General features: G+C 42.5%; 1 protein-coding gene across 2 annotated transcripts in view; it reads left to right on the top strand.

Annotated features, from left to right (window-relative positions):
- Window positions 1-19261, top strand: part of Itpr (Inositol 1,4,5,-trisphosphate receptor) — a 174015-nt gene that overhangs the window by 34893 nt on the left and 119861 nt on the right. For both annotated transcript variants that reach the window (XM_075696968.1, XM_075696969.1), the window contains exons 9-12: window positions 7579-7803; window positions 15116-15549; window positions 16319-16486; window positions 18653-18748. In XM_075696968.1, coding sequence (XP_075553083.1) covers window positions 7579-7803; window positions 15116-15549; window positions 16319-16486; window positions 18653-18748 — 923 coding nt within the window. The remainder of the gene's footprint in view (window positions 1-7578; window positions 7804-15115; window positions 15550-16318; window positions 16487-18652; window positions 18749-19261) is intronic.

The following is a 19261-nucleotide window of genomic DNA, read 5'->3' on the forward strand; positions in this document are numbered from 1 at the left end:
ACGCCATGCTGGCTCATCTATCCCAGGCATCTGTAGAAGCTCTCCTTAAGTTTTTCAACATAATCTGGGAATCAGGTATAATGCCCGAAGAGTGGAAAAAAGCCATAGTAGTTCCATTTCTAAAAGCCGGTAAATCCCCAACATCCGCAAGCAGCTACAGACCCATTGCCCCCCTCACGAGCTGTTTGGCAAAATCATATGAAAGCATTATCAATATCAGACTCTCATTTATTTCAGAATCAAGAAACCTCATAGACCCTCACCAGTGTGGATATAAAAAGGGTTGTTCAACTACTGACCATCTTGTCCGTCTTGAACATGAAATTCGACATGCATTTTTACACAAACAACACTGTCTTGCAGTTTTCTTCGATTTAGAAAAAGCCTATGATACCACATGGAGATATGGAATTTTAAGAGACCTGGCTGACCTCGGCATCCGTGGTAAAATGCTGAATTGCCTAACTGATTTCATGTCTAAAAGAACATTTCAGGTACGTCTGGGTACAGTTCATTCTAATACATTTACGCAGGAAAATGGCGTTTCGCAAGGCTGTGTTCTCAGCACGACGCTGTTTATAGTAAAGATGAATTCAGTTAATAAGATTATACCGTCGTCTCTTATGCACTCTGTTTACGTAGACGATCTCCAAGTGGCTTGCCGTGCTTCAAATTTGACAACCTGTGAAAGGCAGCTTCAAATAACAATAAACAAACTTACACAATGGGCCAACAAAAATGGTTTCCGTTTCTCCACACAAAAAACAGTTACTGTTTTGTTCTCTCAGAAACGAGGGCTACACAGCGATCCAGTCCTAAAACTGAATGACACCATACTGCCGGTGAAACAAGACCATAAGTTTTTAGGAGTAACCTTTGACACCAAACTTAACTTCCTAACTCACATAAAAGCACTAAAGATTAAAGCAAATAAAGCTCTAAGTATCCTTAAAATGTTGTCTCATAAGCACTGGGGTTCCGACCGAACGTGCCTTTTACGTGTTTGCCGGTCTCTTGTGCGTAGCCTTTTAGACTACGGCTCCGTGGTTTACGGCTCAGCCAGACTGTCCTACATCCAACGACTTGATCCGGTACATAACGTTGGACTGCGACTGGCAAGTGGTGCCTACCGAACTTCACCTATCCCAAGTTTATACGTCGAGTGTAATGAACCCTCCCCTCCTTACAGCAGCGCAGAGCATTCCTCACTTTTTCCTACATACTCAGAATTCAGTCTTCACCACAACACATATGCGACAACATCCTCACACAATGCAACACACGTCAGAAGAAGCCAACAAACACTGACACCAAGGACAACATAGGGGAAATTACTTTGTGCTTTAATGAACGAAATAAAGAAACGATAAATTAATGGAAATTAAAGTGGATGAAAAAACAACTTGCTGCAGGTGGGAACCGAACCCACAACCTTCGCATGTCGCGTGCGATGCTCTACCAATTGAGCTACCGCGGCGTCGTTTTCCCATCCACTTTCTTGGGTATTTATGTGTCCTAGTAGAACCCTGGGAGTGTTAGCCAGCGCCACCACACGCAGACCTTGGCGGCGGACGTGGAACGTCCTTCTTGCCCCAGGCGTCACGAGAACGTGATCTTTTTGGGTGAAGGCAACTGGTCAATAAACCCACATATGCTACCTGAAGGCATCAATGTTGCCGGATTCAAGACCCTCGTTATGTAATCAACGAGAAGAAAGGGGGTTAACCGAGGGGCCCGATTTTATTAGTCATATCAGAAGAAGCCAACAAACACTGACACCAAGGACAACATAGGGGAAATTACTTTGTGCTTTAATAAACGAAATAAAGAAACGATAAATTAATGGAAATTAAAGTGGATGAAAAAAGAACTTGCCGCAGGTGGGAACCGAACCCACAACCTTCGCATGTCGCGTGCGATGCTCTACCAATTGAGCTACCGCGGCGTCGTTTTCCCATCCACTTTCTTGGGTATTTATGTGTCCTAGTAGAACCCTGGGAGTGTTAGCCAGCGCCATCACACGCAGACCTTGGCGGCGGACGTGGAACGTCCTTCTTGCCCCAGGCATCACGAGAACGTGATCTTATTGGGTGAAGGCAACTGGTCAATAAACCCACATATGCTACCTGAAGGCATCAATGTTGCCGGATTTGAGACCCTCGTTATGTAATCAACGAGAAGAAAGGGGGTTAACCGAGGGGCCCAATTTTATTAGTCATATCAGAAGAAGCCAACAAACACTGACACCAAGGACAACATAGGGGAAATTACTTTGTGCTTTAATACACGAAATAAAGAAACGATAAATTAATGGAAATTAAAGTGGATGAAAAAACAACTGCGAAGGTTGTGGTTCGGTTGTGGTTGTGTTCGGTTGTGGTTGGAAGCGACATGCGAAGGTTGTGGGTTCGGTTCCCACCTGCGGCAAGTTGTTTTTTCATCCACTTTAATTTCCATTAATTTATCGTTTCTTTATTTCGTGTATTAAAGCACAAAGTAATTTCCCCTATGTTGTCCTTGGTGTCAGTGTTTGTTGGCTTCTTCTGATATGACTAAGAAAATTGGGCCCCTCGGTTAACCCCCTTTCTTCTCGTTGATTACATAACGAGGGTCTCAAATCCGGCAACATTGATGCCTTCAGGTAGCATATGTGGGTTTATTGACCAGTTGCCTTCACCCAATAAGATCACGTTCTCGTGATGCCTGGGGCAAGAAGGACGTTCCACGTCCGCCGCCAAGGTCTGCGTGTGATGGCGCTGGCTAACACTCCCAGGGTTCTACTAGGACACATAAATACCCAAGAAAGTGGATGGGAAAACGACGCCGCGGTAGCTCAATTGGTAGAGCATCGCACGCGACATGCGAAGGTTGTGGGTTCGGTTCCCACCTGCGGCAAGTTCTTTTTTCATCCACTTTAATTTCCATTAATTTATCGTTTCTTTATTTCGTTTATTAAAGCACAAAGTAATTTCCCCTATGTTGTCCTTGGTGTCAGTGTTTGTTGGCTTCTTCTGATATGACTAATAAAATCGGGCCCCTCGGTTAACCCCCTTTCTTCTCGTTGAATGCAACACACGCTTACACTACACAAATAAACCGAACACGATTAGGCCACTTGTCCTGCGGTATAAGCAATACTGTCGGGACTATGACATTCCCCACGAAGTCCTCCAGGTTGCCAAGAAACCACAATGGTTGGCCCCGTGGTACGATTTCACACACTTATGTGATTGGACGTTAACACATCTAAAGAAAAGAGGCATCCCACACGAACACATTATACAAGAATTCCGTGCACTTCAGGACAAATTTCAAAATAACATGCAATATTACACTGATGGCTCGAAAACAAAAGGTCACGTGGGTGTGGGGGCCGTAATGGAAAATTGGGAAACAAGTATTCGATTACCACAACATGCCTCTGTCTACACAGCCGAAGTAAACGCAATATGGACTGTAGTTAAAAAGAGCATTGCTGACAAACACGAAAACACAGTAATATACACTGATTCATTAAGCACTCTGAAGGCTCTACAGGCGAAATCCGAATATGAACCCCTGATAGGGGACATTTTAAACATGGTAACATTAAACAAATACGGCCGGTCAATTAGGTTTTGCTGGGTACCAAGCCATGTCGGTATACCGGGAAATGAAGCAGCGGATAGGTGTGCATCAATGGCAGCGCGCAAATACATAACAAACACGGCGCTTCCATATCGGGATAGTATCACGGCGATTAGGAAGGCCTTGATGGCCAAATGGCAACAGACATGGGACCATTGCTTAAGCAACAAGCTACATCTTACTAAACCCGTAATTGGTGAGTGGAAGTCGTGCACTCACCAGCAATGGTTCTATGAGGTTATCCTGTGTCGACTTCGAATTGGACACACACATTTAACACACAACTTTCTCCTCCGTAAAGAAAACCCGCCGACTTGCGAAAAATGCAATCAACCTCTTACAGTAATACATATCCTTATAACATGTCCACAGTTTGAAACACAGCGACGGAAGCTTTTACACGACCTATATAATTTAAATATGCCTTTACACCCTGCCCTATTACTGGCAGATGACCCACTAGTGCCATTTACTAACCTATTCCACTTTTTAGAGACAACTGGTTATTTACGTGAACTATAATGTAATGCAGGTTTGCCTGCTTTAACCTTTCGTTTCCTTTTGTCTTGTGACTGGCACAGCATGGCCTTAGTTGCCTTTGTGCCATTAAACCCCAACTAACTAACAAACTATTATTGGTATTTTTAGATATGAAGAAGGCATATGATGCAACTTGGCGTTTTAGAATTCTTCGTGTTCTGGCTGGTATGAGTGTCCGAGGCAACCTCTTGAACGTGATTTAAAGCTACCTCTCTAATCATACGTTCCGTGCCAGGGTTGCTAATGTGTTACCTTGTCCATTTACACAGGAAACGGGTGTACCACAAGGTGGTGTGCTGAGCTGCACCCTATTCATTGTAAAAATGAATTTCCTTTGTAGGGTCATACCATGCACAATTTTTATTCTGTGTATGTGGATGACGTGCAAATAGGATTTAAATCATGTAATATTTCTATCTGTGAGCGATGTGTACAGCTTGGCCTAAACAAATTGTGTAAGTGGGCTGACGAGAATGGATTTAATTAAACCCCCAAAAAAGCATGTGCGTTCTATTCTCAAAAAAGAGAAGTATACTACCTGACCCTGCTATCTTAATGGACAACGCTATCTGTCAGCCATGAACATAAATTTTTAGGAACTATCTTAGACTCCAAACTAACATTTTTTCCTCACCTTAGGTATCTGAGAGCGAGGTGTCTGAAGACAATGAATTTACTGAACCTCTTGTCACGCACATCTTAGGGAAGTGACAGGAGATGCCTTTTGAGCCTCTACAAAAGCCCTATATGGTCCCGCCTCCTCTATGGAGCTATAGTATATAGCTCTGCTGTGTCTAGTGCTTTGAAGATGCTAGATCCCGTTCATGACTTGGGTATACGCCTGGCTACAGGTGCATTTAGGACAAGTCCTGTAGAAAGCCTCTATGTGGAGTCTAATGAATTGTCATTACATCTCCAAAGGACATATCTAAGTTTTTCCTATGCTCTCAAGGTTAAATCAGACGTGGAGCATTCATGTCATTCATCTATTTGTAATGTGTCTACTGCTAGGCTATTTCGTAACCGCCCAGCTATTAGGGCTCTGTAGAACCTTTGTTTAATAGCACTGGCAGAAGAAACAAGTGTTCCATTTCCAGAGAATGTCCTAATGGCTCCCACTCACCTGCCCCCACCGTGGGAATGGCTGACCATTGAATGCGACATCTCTTTTCTAGAAATATCAAAGCGTGCACCAGAAGCACATATACAATTCCATTCAGGAGAAGTACTCTTATACAGAATACTATACAGATGCTTCGAAGTCCTCTAATGGAGTTCCTTATGCAGCTCTCGGACCTTCATTTTCAATATCCGGGGCACTAAATCCACACACAATTATCTTTACAGCGGAAGCCTACACTATACTCTCGGCTATTCAAAACATAGGGCTCACAAATCTCACTGTGGCTGTTGTGTTTACAGATTCATTAAGTGTAATCAGAGCCCTACATAGTCCAAGAAAACATAAGAGCTCAGTTTTTAGTGAGCTGTACAGTCTGTTCTGCTTTGCATATATGTGCAATCAAGTGATTGCCATGTGCTGAGTACCTGGTCATAAAAGTATAAAAGGCAATGAAGCTATTGATGAAGGCACTATGTCAGTAACTTTTAGCGACACAGATACAAACATTCCTGTCCCTTCCACCGATCTCAAGTCTTTTCTGCACCATAAGCTAGGGAAACATTGGCAAGGACAGTGGAATACCCAAGTATTGTATAAGCTGCACAGGATAAAACCAAAACTAGGAAACTGGATAACTGGAAAAACAGCATGATATAAGGTAGTACTTCTTTGTCAATTAAGAATAGGACACGCTTACAGTACTCACTCTTACCTTTTGACTGGCAGCGGTCCTCTGACTTGTAGTAAGTGTGGCAATAATCTCACAGTTCTCCATGTTCTTATTCAATGCCCTGCAATAGAAGCAGAGAGGAAAAAATATTCCCCTTCTGCATATCGCGAAAACATACCCCTACACCCGGCATTTTTTCTTAGCAATGAATCGCCTTTTATTCTGCAAATCGTCTTGGAGCTTTTAGCTGAAATGGACACCCTGAAAATCATTTGGCCAGGTAATTTTAGCACATGATTAACAGCCCTTGTATACAAGAGCTCTTTTGAAGTTCTTGTGTCACTGTTATGCTTTGCTGCATCATGTTTTAACGAAACCTTGTTGCCACAGCCTGCATCACTAACTAGACAGTGTCATTATTTTAGTACCTATATGTTTTATGCAATTTACAGCCAGTTTTCTAGGCCTTTTTACAGCCATGTCGCTTCCACCATGACAATTCATTGTCCATGCTATCCACAATACATTGATAACATTACAATGTTTCATGGTGCCCTTTGGCCATAACTGGCCCTTGCGCCGTAAAACACAACACATCAAGGCGCAGATTGGCAAGAGCAAATAGCGGGAATTACTCCATTTCTTAAGTAAACATGAGTCAAATACACAATCTTTTAGAATAATGACTTACTAGCCGAATTATTTATCGTTGACAACATAATTTTGATGTTCCAACATGTTAAAACAACTAAACTTGCTAATAAATTCATGTGGACATCATTATTCAATATTTGAGGCCAATTATTCGTATTCCATTCATATGCGGAAATTTTTCTTTTCGTGCACCCTGACCTGCAATGCAATAGATAACCTTACTGACGATTGAAAGTTGCTGTTTGGATCTTCTAGTAACCAGCGGCTGGGTTAGGTGGAAGAATTGTGCTGATTCAAGCTGCCGACCACGGCTGTTAGTTAGGGTTAAGAGTACACTGAATTGGGAAATCCAGAGTACTTGCTTCGCATGAACAACACTGCAGCTTTTACACTGCGGGAAAAAATGGCTGGAATTGAATGGGGCAAACGATAAATTGTTCAGATAAAGCAATGCTCCATGAAACCTTCATTTGGAAGTTGACAACTGTACTTCCTTTTCTTCATCATTTATTTTTTCTACAAAAAAGAAAACCCAGAAGGACATCCGGGACTTCTTCCATCGTGAATAAATTTCTAAAAATGAGTTTCTGGGTCTGTAACATGCTGATGTCATATTTTTTTTTGGTGATAAGAATTTCGGGTGATATGAATATCTTATGCAACCCCTTGAGTTTTTTATCACCGAGGTTTTACTGTAGACCAGTATGATTCTTGGGAAAAGATTTTGCCTCCTGTTCTTGCATTTATGTGCATGTGTTTAGGTTCCAACTCGGTTTTCTTGCCAGAAAATGTATAATTCAGAGAAATCTAGGTACCAGAAAACATAACATCCACACTAGTGCAGCACATAGTACACCATGGTTTGCCATTATATCATGTGTTGAATATTGCTTTCTCTTGGAAGCGTGATGTGACATTGCTATCAGTGCTGTTTCTGTAGCCCTTGTTGTCATGTCATGTCTAGGTTTTGCAGACACTGGTTGGCGCTTTGGAAAGTGGCCGTGCAGGTGTCACGGAGCGTCGTTCACTGCTGCAACTGCTTCAGGAGGTCATCTATTTCACGGCCAGTCGTGAGGGAGATCCAAACAAATCTGACCCTCTCGAACTAGTAGTGACTAAACCCAACCGGGAACGGCAAAAGCTGCTGCGTGAGCAGAATGTTCTTCGGCAGCTGTTCCACATCTTGCAGGTACTCCTTCATCGTACTTTTGCAGCCTTGAACTCTCTGTTACGGGGTTTTCCATAGAGTAATATTTCTTCTGCGACAAGTCTGCGAGCTTTACATTAATATACATGAGTTCTTATCAGTCAGCACAGAAGTTAAGCGACAGTTGTTATAGTGTTTAATGGCACAACAATTCTAACACCATCTTGTGTCAGGTCAAGCCATGTAAGAAGTTAAACAGACAAGGGTTATTGTCACACCATTACCAGTCTGCATGCCATCAGTGTACTTGTACAGTCAACTCTTGTTACAACGAACCCTGATAATCTGACAAAAAATGCCCGTTTTATTCAAAGTCTGTAATATCCGAAACGCCTCACTTCTGAAACTTTGGTCCCAATGTGTAACAATGATATTGTAATGAGTGAGTGACGAACATACAAAGTAAAAAACAAACAAGAAAGGTTGCAGTTTCACCAGAGAGGCGAAGCATCGATTGTGATAGCAAATTAGTAGACAGCTACGTGAAGTAACGATGGTAGTTTTATCGGTGGTATAAAGTTGTGAACATTAACTTACTAACCAAATTAACAAGCAGGGTGTCACGTGCTTGCAGGTAAACATGAACACATCTTGCTTGATGAACGCAGAAAGTAGCTGTCAGAACGTTGAAGTGAGTAATCGCGGCAGCAGCAGCGATTGAATTGACCTTCGGGCATCTCTCGCTTCAACGCAGACAAAGTGTTGAAAGCAAAGCACATACAAAGCTACCAGCACTGCGTGCGCTCTGCAAGCATTGCAGATCACTTTCAAGATGAGGCCCGCACGGGTGCGCACTTTGTCTACATCGCAAATAACTTTCAAGATGTGGCCCCCGCCCAGCCGTGCCGTAAGCAGCAGCTGCTGGAGTAGAACTCCCCTTTCCCTCGCCTCCCCCCCATGCCTCGCATGCAAAAGACGGAGCACTTTCCACCCGACTTCCTGTTTCTCTCTCTCTCTCGCACACGCGCGCAATGTTGAGCCACGATTGTCCGCCGACCCTAGCAAGTCAGTTGCCAGCCTGTGTTTACCCGGCAAAAAGTCTGTTTTATACACCCGATTTTGAAAGAAAATTGCTACTAATTTCATCCTCTGTAGCCGGTAGTCTATTGTAGTGTGGTCCATCAAAAGCAAACTTTTTAAGGGGGGGTAAGGGTTTTTTTATTTACAGTAAGCAGTATACAAAGCTCACTGCAGGGGCAGGGGCTAAAGGCAATCAAGCCTGAGAAAGGTCCCTGTCCCTCCGCAGTTCGTGGCAGCTCATACGCTTCGAGTTCAACAGCAAAAAAAAAAAGAGAGAGAGAGAGAGAGAGAGAGAGAGAGAGAGAGAGAGAGAGAGAGAGATCGCAGTACAGCATTTTCAGGAAAATGGACAACTAGCTACTTGCAAGAGTACACATAACAAATCACATAAACAAGAGAAATATTTATATAACATCTCTAAATAATCATACAGAAGAGGTCGCACGCACGCCATAATATATAGCTACACAAAATAAATTCAAGAAATTTGAAAATAAGAATGCATGAGAATACAATGAAATTTCATTATACATGGAAACACTCAAAATACTAATTTTGAATGATTTAAGCATTGGTCGAGGCATGAAAATTCACAGGTTAATGTTTATACTGTATACATGTGGTAATTAATAAGTTCTTTGCTTGTTTTTTAAATGCAGCACTACTACCCTTAAAGTTCAATCTATCTGCAAGGATATTCAAAACATGATGTGTCTGGTACGCAGCACTTTGTTTTCCGTAATTAGTTCTTACTTTAGGTGCTCGTATCCTTTGTTCTCGTAAACAGTAGTATGGTTTTTCGATGCGGCTTTGTTCATATAATTTATTTTGTTGAATTACTTGGAGCAATTTAAAATAGTATAACTGATCAACCCTGAGCATGGAATGTTTTATGAACAGTGGAGCAGTTGGCAGATCTTGTAATTTTCCCCTGTACTTTTCGAAACAGCGCAATATTTTCTTCTGCATAGTAACAAGTCTATGGTAATTTCTTTGCGATGTTGTTCCCCAGACTAATATCCCATAAGTTACCTTAGAATGAAAGAGTGCATAGTACATATTTAGTTTTAACCTTAATGGGATTAAGTGTACTGTTTTGTGAAAACAACCAACCATTCGCGCTAATGCGGTAATCAGGTGATTTACATGTGTATTCCAGTTTAATTCCTCCTGAAACCACACACCAAGAAATTTTTGTTCCCTAACGTGTGTAATACAATTTCCTTCAAATGTGACACGTATTTTGCTGATAGGCTTGTTTATAGGTCGGAATATCATATAGGTTGTTTTTTTGGCATTTAAGCGTAGCTTATTTTGCCTTAACCATTCTGAAAGATGCCCTAAATAACTATTTACACTGACTTCAAGTGATAATAAATTGTCTGATGAAAAGAAAACGTTTGTATCATCAGCGTACATAATAAGTTCAGGGGAATCAGGAATTTCTACAATATCATTTATATAAGCAAGGAACAATAGTGGCCCCAATATGGACCCTTGGGGGACTCCTTGGTTTAATTTTATCTTTTTAGACATTGTGTTATTAATTTGCACGAATTGATAGCGATCTTCAAGGTAACTTTTAAAGAGTTGAAGTGCGACTCCACGCACTCCATACCTCGATAATTTCTGAATTAACAGTTGGAATTGTATGGAGTCGAATGCTTTTTGAAGATCAAGAAAGAGCCCAAGTGTGTATTTTTTCTTTTCCATATGGTCGATTATCTTATCCTTGATATATAATAGAGCTTGCTCCGTCGACTTATTTTTTTGAAAACCATGTTGACTCTTTGTTATTATTTGATGTTTATCAAAAAAGGATGCAAGTCTACTGTAAATTACTCCTTCAAATATTTTTGATATTGTTGGAAGCACAGATATTGGTCGATAATTTGCCAAACTATTGATATCACCACCTTTATGTACTGCAGTGACTTTTGCCACCTTTAACTGTTCCGGAAATACACCGGCAGTGAGGGTGAGGTTGATAATATAGGCCAATACATCACATATCAATGGTGATATCAATTTTAACTCAGCAGAACCTATTTCATCAATACCTGATGCAACGTTATTTTTAAGCTTTCTGATGAAGTTTTCTACTTCGACCGGATTTGTGGGAACCAAAAAAATAGAATAAGGTACAGTAGACCTATCAGCAGTTGGGGTACTTTCCGTATTTCCATCGGTTGCAACATAGGAGCCCGCGTTTATGAAGTGTTCGTTCATGACATTGGCCAAACTTTCGCCGCTGAGTGTTTCGCCATTAATTGTTAGGTCCTGTGTCCTATGACAGCCTTTATTCCTGTTCGTAAGCCCATTTACGACTTCCCATAATTTCCTCTGATTGGCGTAAATTTTTTCAAATAACTTTTCATAGTAGTTCGTTTTAGCCTTCCTTATGTCTGAAGTTAAAACATTTCTATATACCTTATATTTAGTGAACGCGTCGGGCTCTCTCGAATGGATGAAATCGTGGTACAACTTATTCTTTATTTTAATGCGCCTGTAAAGATCAGAATTTATCCAAGGCTTTCTGCATTTTTTATTTATATCACGTGAGAACTCATGAAGTGGAAATGCTGCATCATAACTAGCACGCAACAGCTTTAGGAAGGCGTTATAAGCTTCATCAGGGTTATTTTGCCTATAAACAGTGCTCCAATCTAGGTTCTAAACTAAGTGAAAAAAATTTTCCCGAGTTTTGCTGTTTTTAGTTCGATGTAGAAATGTCTGGGTTTTTGGTATGCAAAGACGAGAAGTAGATAATACCAGAAAGAAGATGGGCATATGATCACTGATGTCACACGAAAAAACCCCGGTTTTTATATTCTGCGAACTTAAATTTGAAGGACATATATCAAGCAGCGTAGCGCTTACTGATGTAATCCTAGTAGGTAATTTTATAAAATTTGCACTTCCATATGTAAGCAAAAGCGTTTCAAATTCTTTCGCATAGGGATCATTGGAGCAGAGGTCAATATTTATATCGCCCATAATTATGCAAGGAGTATTCCAGAGAACAGTTGATAACAAAACGTCAAGGAACTGAATAAATTTCTTTTTGTGGCCACGGGGTGGCCTATACGTATACACCAACTACTAAATATGGCCCAATACACATAGTCATGCATTCAATATCATCATTCATGACAGAATACTTATCAAGCAATTCACAAGAAAGCGCAGCCTTAAAATAAATAGCAAGACCTCCACCTTTTTGTTGTTCACGACAAAGGATTTCATTTCGATAACCTGGAAGGAACGGTGCATCTTCTTTACAAGTGATCCATGTTTCTGAGAAAACCAGCACATCAAACCCAATTGATAGAGACTGTAGAAAAACAGCAATATCATCGACTTTTCTTTTTATACTTCTACAATTCATATGTAATGTCGAAAACAAGTTCTTGCCAGAGTGGAATTCGCTATTAAATTCTGCAACATCATAATACTTTCGGTTACTAAAAGGATCAGACATAATAAACCATTTTCAATTTCGTATTTCGCATTGCATGTTCAATTTCCTATTTTAGTCAGGCTTGCCTCATCCGCAATGTGTATCACTCGTGAACCTTCATCTTTGCGTGCTAGCACTTTGCCACCAGATGTCCGGACAAATTTCCAGCCAGTTTTTCTTTTTCTGTATTGCCGCTGCAAGCAAAGCCTTGCCCCTCTGAGTCAAATGCTCATTTACAAAAATGGGCATTTTCTTCTTATCCCCAAACACAGAACTATCCAGCCTTTTCTTTCTACACTTCGCCAGAATATCGTCACGTTTTGTTCTTTTGACAAAACGAACGATTATCTTCTGCACACCTGGTTTAGGGGTGTGAATCCAGTGGCATGTGTCGATGTCAGCCGGATCAATCGTCGTGCCGACAGCTTCCCCTATCTTTGTCACAACTGTCACTGGATCATTTCCCACCGGGGCACCTTTTATCTCAAGATTGTTTAGGCGCTGATACTGCTCCAGCTCATCGCATTTTTGTGCCAGTTTCTTGTTTTCTGCTTTTAGTTCCATGTTTTGCCTGATAAGTTCTTGCATTTCAGTTCTCATATTCTTAATATCGATGGCTGCATCTTTCACCTCACTGCAAGTATCAGAGCAAAAAGTTATGCTGTCTTTAATTTCCCTCATCTGACTTCTGAAATCACGTTTGAAGTTTTCAAACGCCTTTGACAGCTCTGCAAGATCTTTTGTGTCAGTTGTGTCCTTCTCTGCATCTTTTCCGGCATTCTTTACGGAGTCTTTCCCCATTAGCAAAGCAAATACACTTCACGCAAAACAAATACACTTCACGCTGTGTTCGGCAGCAGTGCACAAGAACAGAAGCAAATTTAAAAGCAAGTAACACCAATTCTCACCTGCAAAGGAAGAAGGTGTGTTACGATTTGCACTGTTTGTGCACCGCCGCCGAACTGCGTGGCCCACTCGGTGAAGCCGTCCTTTTATGCGTCTTTCACGACCAGCTGGCGTCGCGGCCACGTGATGATCCAAGCGCAGGCGCAGGACCACGGTGACCAAGCTTGCAGCGGGGCGTCCGTCCACGAGGTTGATAAGGGCGGTTTTCCGTGAGTCGAGCTAAGGACAGCGAGCTGCAAAGGAAGAAGGTGTGTTACGATTTGCACTGTTTGTGCACCGCCGCCGAACTGCGTGGCCCACTCGGTGAAGCCGTCCTTTTATGCGTCTTTCACGACCAGCTGGCGTCGCGGCCACGTGATGATCCAAGCGCAGGCGCAGGACCACGGTGACCAAGCTTGCAGCGTGGCGTCCGTCCACGAGGTTGATAAGGGCGGTTTTCCGTGAGTCGAGCTAAGGACAGCGAGCTGCAAAGGAAGAAGGTGTGTTACGATTTGCACTGTTTGTGCACTGCCGCCGAACTGCGTGGCCCACTCGGTGAAGCCGTCCTTTTATGCGTCTTTCACGACCAGCTGGCGTCGCGGCCACGTGATGATCCAAGCGCAGGCGCAGGACCACGGTGACCAAACATTATTAACTGCAGTAATAATGTTGGTAGAGCAAACTAAGGTTGAAATATGGTCCGTTATATCCAAAAGTATTATATACACGAGTCTTATATATTATAAGTATTATATACACGGGTCCGTTGTAATGAGCGTAGACTGTATATACTTATGGAAATTAGGGAAGTTCACAGAATAGAACCTTTTCCTTGTTCACAAGCTTGCTTCTCTGCTTTGCACATTTGCCTGACCAATAGTAGCACTGGTCATGGTGCAAATGAAGGTAACATGCTAGCTGCACATGCTGGGGCTTGTCTCTTGTATGGTCGCATTGCTAGAGACATGTCTGCATTTCTTTTTCTATTATAAGACAAGCAATCTGCACATGTACCCGCTGTGTGTAATAATGACTATGTCACCATTAGTTTGACAAACTCCCTCACAGGAAAACTATCAACTATAAAAGAGGTTCATTGCTACTGTGGAAAAAGTGAGGTCAGTCAGAATGTCTCCAGTTTATTGATGAGTTCCATGGCAGTGCATGACGTCCAAGTAGAGATGAGAGAAGACGGTGCCTCGGTTGCAGCCATAGCATTCGGGAACTGGCTTTGTTCTTTACGCGTGCCTCGCATGCTCCCTGAGTTGGTGGCAGTGGGGTTGTCACACCACGAAGACTATTCATACAATTGAAAGCAGGTGCGAACATCTGTGAGTTTAGTGTTGTTTGATTTATTGACCTCCTGATGTCCTGGTAGTAGCCACTTTTTTTTTTGCCTGAACCATTCTAATTGTCTGAGGCTTGCTCAAGTAATGCTAATGAAAACTTGCATGTTCTTCAGGTAGCCCAGTTTCGCTAATTCTGTGGGATAATGGAAACAAAGTATTATTGTTTCATTCTTTCAGTTTGATTTGAATGTTGGAAAAACTATTGTCCTTGGCAAACAGTCGCATTCTCTATTTTCTGCATTACATATGGTGTAAAAGTGTTTTCAGTTAGGGATTTAGCTTTGACATATACTATTAAGTACACAGTTTAAAACCTTCTGTGCTATGCACTCTTTGTTTTTTTGCTTTGTCAGGTCTTATATGGGAAAGAGGAATATGCAGCACACAGCCACAGTGCACATTTGCATAAAGTGAATGATATGGAGATTTGTGAGTGTTATGTGAGTGTCCTGCAAATTGTGCAGAAAATGAATTGATTCCATTGCCTAGTAAAGCACTACAAATTTCACGTTGATTTCTGTGTACCAAGTACCCGTACAAGTTTGCAGATATGTAATCTCATGTCTTGGCTTATTAACAGGCGCCGTTCACAGACAATGGGCAGGGCCCACTGCTGCGCATGGAGGACCTTGCAGACCCACGCTATGCACCTTACAAGCACATGTGCCGTCTCTGCTATCGTATCCTGAGACTGTCCCAGCAGGACTACCGCAAGAACCAGGAGTACATTGCCAAGTGGTTTGGGTTCATGCAGAAGCAGATTGGCTATGATGTGCTGGCTGAAGACACTATCACAGCGCTGTTGCACAGCAATCGCAAGCTTCTTGAGAAGCACATTACAGCGGCTGAAATCGAGACATTTGTCAGTTTGGTGCGGCAAAACAGAGAGAGTCGTTTTCTCGACTACCTTTCAGACCTCTGCATTTCCAACAAGCAGGCGATCCCTGTCACCCAGGAGCTCATCTGCAAGGCCGTGCTTTCACCCCACAATGCTGACATCCTGATTGAAACCAGGTAGGATCTGCAGGAGATGCATTTCTTGGTGTTATACCCTAGCATAGAAGCTGCAATTGTGGGAACAACTAACATCAGCTGGAGTACGGAGCACGATATGTTAGCCTAGTGAGGACAATTTTTAATGCACAACTGCTGTGCTGCTGAGCTTGAGGTTATGGGTATGACCTGGGCTGTGGTGGCCTCATTTTGATAAGGACGAAATGCAAAAACACTTGTGTACTTAAATTTAAGTGCATGTTAAAGTACCCCTGGTGGTCAAAATTAATCCGGAGTCCCCCAATATGTTGAGCCTGACAATGAGATTTGTGTTTTGGAATGTAAAATCCCAGAATTTAATTTTTAATTTTGGCACCTCTGCTAGGGGAAATTAGTCTCACTTTTACGAATAAAGTATTGCTATGTGACGTGGTACATGTGCCCAGGCATTTGAAAGCGCTGCTTGCGCGAGAGATGAACTGGTAAGGTTGTCATTCTTTTGAGCTGTGCATGCGTCAGTGACTTAGTGGGTGGAGCATTTGCTGCTGTGCTGATGGACTTGGGTTCAAAACCCACCATTGGACACATACGCTTTAGTTTTCTTAGTATTGAGGCTAATCAGCTGGACGTATAAAGATGTACGACAGAAACCCATGCGTCTATCCTAACAATGCTTTGCATTAAAACGCGGAAACACTTCATTGCAGTTTCTGGCCTAACCACCTTCACTGCTGTACGATAGTGCGAATTGTATGAGTGTCGTGAAGAGGGACGTTCCCTCTGTTTTCAGGGTGGTCCGCAGCCAGGTTGAGCTGGAGATGGAAGGGGGCCCACCAACCTTAGCTGTGGAGGAGCAGGTGCTGCTGCTGTGGGACAGCGGCCGGGAGGCGCGCAGCATCGTGGAGTTGGCGCAGGACACCGAGTGCCTTAGTGCACGAGCCACGCTCGACTACTACAGGTCAGGCTGGGCTGGCAGCTGTTAACAGCCAACGATCTTGGCCAGATCAAAATAACACATCTACAAATTTACGAGTCAAGGCCCCATGGGGAGTGGACAATAAAAATAGCAAATGAGCGGTCACAGCAAAAAGTAAACATTTGAAGTAAAATGTTTTTGTTGGTTCACATCTTGTGTATCTGCGAGGTGTTTTCTTCCCCCTGTTTTATGCAGACAAGAGATTTTGCATTTTATTGCTGTAACATACAATGGGATTGTGGCAGGGGACAACTATGCATTTTTCTTTCTCTGTTATGGACATACGAAATCATCGTCTCACGGTGAAGTGCCACATGCCATGCATTGTGAGGTCACTGGATGTTCAGATAACCTTCACAATACAGCATGTGGCACATGAACAGCATGGTTCCTTGCATTAGGCATTCTTTGAGATGGGCGTGTGATGATTAGATTCTTTGAGGTGCTGTATTACATCGGTGCATTTTATAAAAGACAAGGCTGCTTGCAAACATACAAAAGATGACTTCATCTATAACAGAAACTGACACTCACATTTTAAAACACCACAAAAACTCGGAGTTAGGTTACACTAACATTACATATACAATACAGAAAGATGGCTAAGGCATGTCACACATTGATAAGCTACATAGTCAACAGAGAGTTCACTGAGTTATCAAGAGATAACAAAATCAAAGAAAGTCAGGAGCAAATAGCAAATTCACCAGTTAGCTCTGATGATAGGCTTTGAGCAGTACAGATTAGGATGGCAGGAACCAAAATAGGTAGTAGTCGGAGGTGAGTAACCGGCTAGAGGCAGCCTACATTATGATGCATTCGAATGTCAGCTTGAGTCCGGGAAGTCGTCTTAGCAGGACATCCCAGGCACTGCAGAAGACAAGCAGCGATCGAGTAGAAGTCGCTAGGGTGTAAGTTCAGACACCTGGCAACCCGCTCTTCCGCACCTCGTTGCCCTGCTTCAGGAGAGCCGTCATGCAGGCTGCAGCCTGCTACGAAGAAGACACCAGGTTGTCGGAAGGCACAGATCTGGCCAGGTGGAAGCATCGCGAGCTCGGGTCCAAACGCCCGTCAAGCTCACATCTCTGCACCCTAGCTGCCTTCCCTTCTTCCAGCCCTTCTTCCTTCTCTCTCCTCTCTCCTTTCTTCTTCACCTTCTGCATTTGCACCCCGTGTACTGTGCCAGTTGGTGCTTCTCTTTTTTTTCGTTGTGACACCTGGCGCAGTCGTTTCAAACTTGTGCAGCACGTCGTCTTTGTCATCATCTATTGCTCCCGGCCATTTGACGCACCATACTTGTATCATCTCGTACACTTCACCTATCACATGGCATTGCTCAGCTTCTTCATATAGGCCGAGTTCATTCTGCCCTTCAATGTTGTCTGCACTGTGAGGCAGTGATGCACCGATGTCCTCCTGAGTGAGAGCATTGGGAAAAGTAAGGGTGATGCAGACGAGCTCTCCAGATGCTGTGCACCAACATGAACATTTGATTTACATTAAAATTATGGTTCCTGCAGGCACCACACTTTTTGCTACTGCTACCTGCAACATATTTCTCATGACGAATTGTTAGTCTCGTGATACTCTTCCAATTTCAGCACAGGGATAAGCAAACTAATGTGTATCAAATGCAAATATAGTGTTACTTTTCATATTGGCATGCCATTATATGAAGTCACTGAGCATGTGCTGGTGGGTGAGTTGGTAATGCATGATTACAACGAAGGAGCCAAATAAACGAAGGCGCCATTATATGCAAGGTGGTGTGGCAGTAACCTTAGTCAGCATCATGAACTAAGAAAAAGGGTAGGGCTGTCTTGGCTTGTAATGTAAAGCTATTAGGTAGTTTTGATTAGAGGATGCAAGCAGCTTGCATACTGAAACACCCAAAGTCTGCTTAGCTCTTGCTGGGATCTAAGTGGCTTGTGTACACAAGTGGAACTCAAGCCTTTTGCATCCCAGATTATAAAACTCTCTATTTTGCCTTTCCTATAAGCCCCTTTTGGCCTTTCACTTTTTTGCGCTTTTCTTGAGGAGGCTCTTGATTGACCTCCAGCTGTCTTGTTCGGAACACCGGTCCTCTCAAGACAAGGAGCCTGTAACAAGTGTTTTAAGCAATCCCATATTTTTTGTCCTTCTGTACAGGCACCAACTCGACCTATTCTCAGGCATGTGCTTGGACAGGCAGTACTTGGCTATCAACAGCCTGTCGCCTCACCTGGATATTGAACTGATCCACAAGTGAGAATGTTTCCCTGGCAGCAGCCTAATTTCCAGGGGCTGCAAGTAACACACTGAACTGTTTTATTAGATGATTTCTAAATTGTAGCAGAATACTGCCAGTTGTTTCTAGCAGTTTCTCTTCTGTTAAAACGGAACCAAGGTCAGTGCTTTTGCTAGGATAAAATTTTGTTTAAGCTTCGAAAAAAATTTACATAATTTCTTTTGTAGGTGAAACTGGGAAGCTGGTAGTGCAAAGTATCAGACATGAAAATGAAAGGCCCGAGATGAAACAGCGGATATTGCACCATTTCTTTCTTTTTGCCTTTCTGAAATGTATTTCTCAAACGCATTGTTTGTGGGATTGTTGATGTGCTTTCTATCTCATAGTTTGCCTTCTGATATGTATGCTGGTTGAGAATGCAAAATGTAGCTGTAATAAAAAAGCTATGCATGAAAAGCATGCATAGATTATGTGAACACAAGATCAAAAAAATTTTTATTGGCAGTCATTGGCATTGTGTGTTGCACAAG

Source organism: Dermacentor variabilis, chromosome 6 (assembly GCF_050947875.1).
Source record: "Dermacentor variabilis isolate Ectoservices chromosome 6, ASM5094787v1, whole genome shotgun sequence".
NCBI lineage: Eukaryota > Metazoa > Arthropoda > Arachnida > Ixodida > Ixodidae > Dermacentor > Dermacentor variabilis.